The 7,642-nt window shown below is 34.3% G+C and overlaps 1 protein-coding gene across 1 annotated transcript; it reads right to left on the bottom strand.

Moving 5' to 3' along the window:
• Positions 1-417: 417 nt before the first annotated feature.
• On the bottom strand, positions 418-924 carry LOC139427227 (protein GVQW3-like). The gene has a single exon (XM_071188197.1). It carries the CDS (start codon positions 922-924, stop codon positions 418-420), a length of 507 nt encoding a protein of 168 aa, XP_071044298.1.
• Positions 925-7,642: the final 6,718 nt, after the last annotated feature.

A 7,642-nucleotide genomic window follows, 5' to 3' on the forward strand; every position in this document is an offset into this window, starting at 1 on the left:
ACCGACAAATTCGATGAGTCAAAGAGTCAATTTAACACAATGCAATGGACATGAAAAACTCGTGAACTTACTTCCTAACCAAATACAGGCAGATATCACGTCTGACAGCATAGTGACAGGACAGTGAATGAACTTTTTCATGATTTCTCGAATGAATGGCTAACTTTTGTCCAGTGAGAGCTTATTTAACACATCGGATGATAAGTTCCCGGTCTAATGAAGTAAACACAACTTTTTTAGTAAAATCCAAACTTATTCATCAACATAGTCTCCTTTAAGAGATATACAATCACTCCATCGCCTCTCTAACATCTCTATACCTTTCCGAAAAAAGAACCATCCTTGGCTCAAAATAGACGTTTGTTTCGGCAATCACATCCTCATTCGTGCCGAATCTCTTACCCGCGATCATTTTTTTCAAGTCTGCAAACAAGTGGAAGTCACTAGGAACCAAATCTGTTGAATAGGGTAGATGCGGGTGAATAGGGGTGTCTGACACAACGTCAAACAGCTCTCGGAATCATCAATTCGTTGTTGTTTTTGGTCAACTGTTAGCACACGCGGCACCCATTTCGAAAACAGCTTTCTCATAAACAAATGTTCGTGCAAAATAAAGCCTACACGCTCCTTTGATATATTTAGAGTATCAGCTATGTCATGCAACTTAACTTTGCGGTTTTCTATAACAATTTTGTGGACTTTTATTATGTTTTCCGGATTAACCACATCTTTAGGGCGTCCAGAGCGTGGCGCATCTTCAACATTTGTACGACCACGTTTAAAATCAGCAAACCAGTCAATAATGGTCGATTTTCCTGCTGAAGAACCCGGATAACACTTATCGAGCCAAGCTTTAGTTTCTACCGTGTTTTTTCCCATTAAATAACAATGTTTAATAAGAACACGAAATTCTTTTTTATCCATTGTTTCAATAATATAAATTGGTGTTCGATTAAAATCACTGTAACTTTAAAATCAATCTGCAGATCGTTATAAAATTTTGACACCTTTTATTTGAAGGTTAGGACTTGCTAAACAAAATACTAATTCTACATTTAGGGCGCCATCTGTACGTCAGACCGGAAACTTATCAGCCGATGTGTTATTGCTTCTTAACTATCTGCAAGTAAAATTACGACGCTAAAAGGATTATAATAAATGAATAAACTTTTAAGGGAAGAGAGTTAGTGGGTAATAAAAGCCTACGATATCTCACATCTTCCATATTTCTCAAACAATTATATGTTACACTTCACATTAAGAACTTTATTTAAATAATTATAAGTGTAAACCTTTGAAGTTATTTTCAATAACCTATTGATACAATAATCAAATTGCTAATGACTGAAATTAGTTTTATGTGTAACAAATAAAACCAGGGTGGGAGGCTCCGCTCGCCAAGAGGGCAGACAAATGCGAGCAGTCTAACAAGCCTCGACCACCATAATGGTCGATTTCTCGGACATTGGAGGGTAAGTAGTAGGTCCCTGGTTCTCTCCATATGAAAGTACACCAAGAGTCTGTCGTCAGATTGAAACGGAACTCATCAGTGAATAGAACATTCGATTCATGCTCCAATCTCTATTATTTCTGCACCATCTTAAGCAAACTCCTGTGTTTTCAGAAGTCAGCGGGACACAAACAGTAGATCTTTTGACAAACAGCCCCTTCTCATGAAGACTTTTAAAAGCAGTAAACCTTGTAACTCGGCTTCGTGTGGCCCCATCGAGGTCAAGCTGCAACATACCTCTTTTAGGCCTCGCTGTAATCGGCAAATACCGATCTTTATGGGCCGTAGTGATTTTTGCCTAATTTAATCAGGCTTTCTCTCAGATCCGGAAAAATTGTTTTCTGAAATTGCATGCAAAGCTGGACTTTTAAATTGAATTCTCTACAAATCTGGATTTGAGAATGACCAACATATGATTTATATCTTTATTTTGAAGCAGTAGTTATACATTTTGCTCAGAATTTTGAAGATCAGCGTAATAAAATGTCTATGATCTTTAAACTCCTTGCATCAAAATAAAAAAAACATGGCCTTAAAGTGATTGATTATTATTCAGATTAAGATTTTTTTTTCCCATTGAAAACCTTTATTTGGATCGTCGATTCGAATTTCACTTCTTCTAACTGAAGTTTTTTTCTACTTACATAACATTTTTTTTTTAATTTATAAAGAAATATTTTTCCCTAGTGAAAACTTTTTAACGCTTTCCTTTTTAATAATTTTCCCTTAAAATTCTAACTGATTTTTAAAAAAATTAATATTTCTTAAGAAACAGAATATCAAAGCTTTGAGGCCTTATAATTATAGGGCATCTTTCATGCACTTAAAAAGATGAAGCCTTGTCATCACTTTGAAACGTAGAAGCGAAGTTTAAAACAATTTAGCGGTGAATTAATTCGACTCAGCACCCTTCTAATAACAATAATTTTTCGAAATAGCCCACTTTGTAAAACGATATCTACTTTAAAATGTCTATCTTTAGGATATATGATACTTCCAGAATATTATGAAATTCAATAAAAGTTATTCCTGAAAGATTATGTCACTGAATATCTTAAACAGCTTACTTAAAAATGACCTAAAATAATTTAGCCAAAAATATAATAATATAATTCGGCTTATAGGTCGACTCATTTTAGAAGAAAAAAATTTCTCCAACCCAAGGACTTTTATTTTTACTAACCATTATTTTAAAACTTAAAAGGGTGTGTGAATAAACTGTAATAAATTTAAAAAATAGTTACTTTGGTTCGAATTGTACTAAAATTCATTTAATAATTTCATATATTTTCATGACTAAACAATCTTATTCTTTTAAAGTGCATAATATATATTTATGATTACAGAAAGGCTGTGTGCTTTACCTAATAAAAAATCGAATATAAAGCCACAGGTTACAGGTTGCTCTTCCATAAAGGCACAATATCACGTGACATCGCAAAAAAAAAACTAACACTTACAAGAGCAAAATAACTCTAACAGCTAAGGCCTTAACATTAATACGCTCTTAAAAGTTAAGAAAAATTCGATATTTCGTAGAAACCTTAAGGACTTGTGAATCTGTTTTAAAATGTTGTATGAAGATAGGTTGACATAATGCGAACCAAATAACTACTTAACAGTTATATTAAACGCATGTTGGTGCATCGAAGACAGCAGGTTAGAAATAGGGTTTGCTGAATCGATTAAATATTAATAGGTTAAAAAGGTGTTTGAACCTCTTATAGTTAATATTCTAAGTCCTTACACTGTGATTTTATGTAAGAAATAAGACAATTTAAATACTCCCATGGCTATTGGTCCCCTCGCTCAGCTACACTGTTGCCCAAACAGCGGTGAGAATTTTACGCGCTTTCCCAAGAATCCCAAACATACTCTGTTGACAGTTTGTCAATCCATGCGACAAAAACCTTCAGATTCCAGACAATCGAAGACAAGATAGACTCCGAATTTCAACGTATTATTGTTAGTTAGTATGATAATATTAAAAATTATGACCATCTACACTCCTAAAAATGCTAATATGGGACTCCAATACCTTATGCTCGCACCAATCACAATGCCCCTTTTAAAGACATGAATGAGATGTACAGCGATTCAGCGTGAAGCCTACTCTGCTCAGACCATCCAAACTCCTCTGATATAATGGCCTATTTCTTAAATTAAATATTAATTTCTATATATGTGGGAGGGATCTATATACATATTTCTTATACACCGAAGAGCCATTACATTATGACCACCCTGCTAATAACATGTAGGATCACCTTTAGCCCTCAAAACTGCTAGCACCCGCCTTGGCATTGATTCCACAAGGTGCTGATAGGTAGTTTGAGGTATCTGGAACCAAGCGCTCACCAACTGGTCTTACAATTCCCTCACATTGCGAGGGCGTAGCGTGGCAGCATGAATTTGGTTTTCCAAGTAGGACCACAAACGCTCTATTGGACTAAGGTCAGGTGAATTTGGAGGCCAAGACATGACTTGAAAGTCACTGGAATGTTCCTCGACGATTCGACCCTTATGACATGGTGCATTATCCTGTTGGTAAACACCTTCCCCCGCAGGAAAAACTGTTGCCATGAATGAATGAACCTGGTCTGCAACTATGTTCAAGTAGCTTACAGGCGTCAGGGATTGTTCTATGAGGATTATGGGTCCTAATGTGCCTCATGAAAACATTGTTCCTGGGCGAGAAACCATGAAAACCCGGGCGAACCCATTGTTATAGATGGAGGGTGGTCATAATGTAATGGCTCTTCGGTGTATATTGGAGGATTAGTAGTATGTGTCCAGTTCATAGTTTTACAAGAAAAGAGCTAGAAACACGCTATTTGACCTACAGAGAAATCCACCATGATGGTTCAACCAGGCATCATTATAGATGACTGCGTATTCTACATGTGTTGGCGGAAAACCCCATCAAAATATAACAAAGATCTGTGCTATTTGGACATTTCTTTACAATTCTGGGAGGCCCTTGAAGCTGTTCACTTTTGCTCGCTTACATCATTCTATTCAAATCTTTTCACTCAGTATTTTTGTCTTAAGCAAATTCAATACCCCATATTTTGTACCTTATTTTAAATATATATTAAGGGGTCCACGCTCACTGATGCTCCAACCTCCAGAACTGCATTTACAATTCGATTCAGATAACTTCACTCGACCATTTTACTTCTCCTATTGGAAATGGTACTGACTACCTATGAAGCGAGTAAAAATAAATACAATTAGAGTTTGTTTGATATTCGAATAGCGCGTAACTTTAAATCTTAAAAATTAGGTTACTATTATTAACACTTATTTCTATACTTCAGGGGTCTTTAAATCATGTAAAAACGTTAAAAAGTCATAAAAAATATCATATCGTTAAATTATATCATAATTTGGGTAAAAATACATGAAACATGCTTAAAAAACTGTGAAAAATGTAAGAAACTGAGCAAGGTTCATCCGAGAGAAATAAAGAAAAAAATTAATTAGTATAAATAAAGTGAACTTTCTGTCTTTAGTATAAATAGAATGAACTTTCTGTCTTAGTTTTCCGTCTTAAGGTCATGCTGATGGGAGAAAGAGCGTGAGGGGAAATTTAAAGAACACTCTACAGACTGTCTATTGAAAGAACTTCTCTCGTCATTCGTCTGGAGCAGTGGCAGTAACTATGAATACGATATTTTACTATTTCAATACGTTATTTCTTGTTTCCATAGCAGCAGGCAGACTGGGACTTTGTGAAGTGACGAAGGAACTTCTTTCTATCGACAAACTGAACGTTAATTTAGATAAATATTAACTTCCAATCCCTGAACAAAAATAATGCAAAAAATAATTTTTAGGGACAGCAGACCTAATGATTTTTTTATTTACGAAAAGCCGGTAAAAAATGTACATATATTTGTTTACCTTTCGCGATAAATGTTGCTCTCTCGCTGTAAAAAAGCCGGGAAATTTTTTTTTTTTTTTCAAATTGGGGCTTCAAAATTTGAATTAATGAAGCCGTAATGTATAACAGTACATGACTGAAAAAAATACATTCACTTATTTAAAATAGATAAATTATACTACACAGAAAAAATAATAATAAACTTTCACATAAAATATCTCTAGAGTTAATGTCTGAATCGTTAACATTTTCATAAAAAAATATCATTCTTTATATATTTCTCTAAAATTGTGCAAGAAATTTTTTTTCATCCAACATTTATTACGTTGAGAATTACGCTTAAAAATTTTTCATACATAAAATGAAAAATTTATTAAAATTTAGGGAAATTTTTATTTAAAAACTATCAACTTTTTTTATTTCAGCACTTCAAGCAATTGAAAAAACAATGCAAGTGCTTCACGAAAAACTTGCACTTTAAGTTGGTTTTACAATTTCATGACCAAATAGTTAAAAAAAGCATGTTATGTAATATTTAAATGAAGTTTAGAAAATAAAGAATAGAATGTATATAGGAAAAAATCAAGAAGCAGTTTACTAAACATTTTTTCGTTGGAAATAGCCTTCGTAGAACAAATTAATGTTGTATACTTTCAACCAACCACAACATGTTGATAAAAAGGTAATCAAACAAATTAATTTGCATAATGGGTCAATAAAAGAAATTGAAAAACTTTCGTTAAAAATAAAATTAAAACAGCTTTTTTCCATTTAATTTCAATCTGTAAGAGAAATAAAGAAGCTTCAAAGATTAAAGCGGTACGAAGGCCTATACAAAAACTTTCTAAAACTGTTCCAGTAGTAATGTTGAGAACGAACCTTAAAACCTTCTTTTATATAATTAATGAAGTGAATCAATCTAATATTGTTCACTGTCATTAAATAATTCATAACTTAGAATTAGAAATGAAGTTAATTAAACTTTTATTCCTACAATCTGATTTGGAGTTCACTTCCTAATCTGTTTCCGACAAAGAAATTGGGTTTCTTGATCTCTCATGAAATATGCAATGCATTCTGGGTAGATATTTTTTTCTGATCAAATTCGGCTCACCTTTCCAAAATATTGTGAGGATTTCTATTTTTTAAAATAATGTATTCCATCACAATATTGTTTATAACATAGAATTGTTTATTAATAAATTATTCTGTAATGAATAGTTAAGCCATTCTGTAAAGCATTATTTCTATAATCACTAATATTTTATTAGATTTTACACACTGTAAGAAATATTGAAACGCTTCGAAACATATCGTTCAAATTCGCTGCAACTTCAATACGGTACCATATAATCGTGAAAATTGATCCTCCATGGACATGATTCTATAATGTCAACTCTAACAAAAATATGATTCAATTTAACTGTTATTTAGGTAGCAGAGCAATTTTCAGAAATGAAAATTGCTGTATGTATATATATATACAGGTGGTTATCAAAATAATGGAAACACCCCAGATTTTGAAGGAATCCTTTATTAATATGGCGTAGGACCACCTTTTGCATGCAAAACAGCTTGGATTCGCCTAGGAATCGAATCATACAAATTCTGAATAGTGTTTAGAGGAATATTGTACCATTCTTCATGGAGATATTGTGAAAGTTCCGTGAGAGATGCCGGTGGAGGATATCGATTCCGGATTGAAAGCTCTAAAATAGACCACAACGGTTCGATTATATTGAGGTCTGGGGACTGTGCTGGCCAAGGTAGATGTTCCACTTCATCCTCATGTTCATCAAACCATGATTGGACAACTCTGGCTGCATGAATAGGGGCATTATCATCCTGGAAAATTCCATCTCCTGCAGGAAACAAAATTTGCATCATAGGATGGACCTGGTCAGCTAAAACTTCTCTATACTTCTCCCCAGTGATCCTTCCTTTCAGGGTTACCATTGGGCCAGCAGAAAACCATGACACGGCTGCCCATACCATGACCGATCCACCTCCATGCTTGACAGTTGGATGGAGGCAATCAGGATCATACGCTTGTGCAGGTGTTCTCCAGACATGTACCCGTCCTGTTGTGGGGAAAAGTGTGAAAGACGATTCGTCTGACCATATAACAGTCTTCCACTTATCAATCGACCAGGTTTTGTGGTTGTGGCACCACTCTACACGACGTTTTGCATTAGCATCTGTGACAAGTGGCTTGGGAATTGCTGTTCTGCCGTAAATGTTCTCTT

Source organism: Parasteatoda tepidariorum, chromosome 2 (assembly GCF_043381705.1).
Source record: "Parasteatoda tepidariorum isolate YZ-2023 chromosome 2, CAS_Ptep_4.0, whole genome shotgun sequence".
NCBI classification, from domain to species: domain Eukaryota; kingdom Metazoa; phylum Arthropoda; class Arachnida; order Araneae; family Theridiidae; genus Parasteatoda; species Parasteatoda tepidariorum.

What these genes read in the sequence shown, in the direction of transcription:
- LOC139427227 (XM_071188197.1), bottom strand. Translation starts at nt 924, where the DNA reads ATGGATAAAAAAGAATTTCGTGTTCTTATTAAACATTGTTATTTAATG.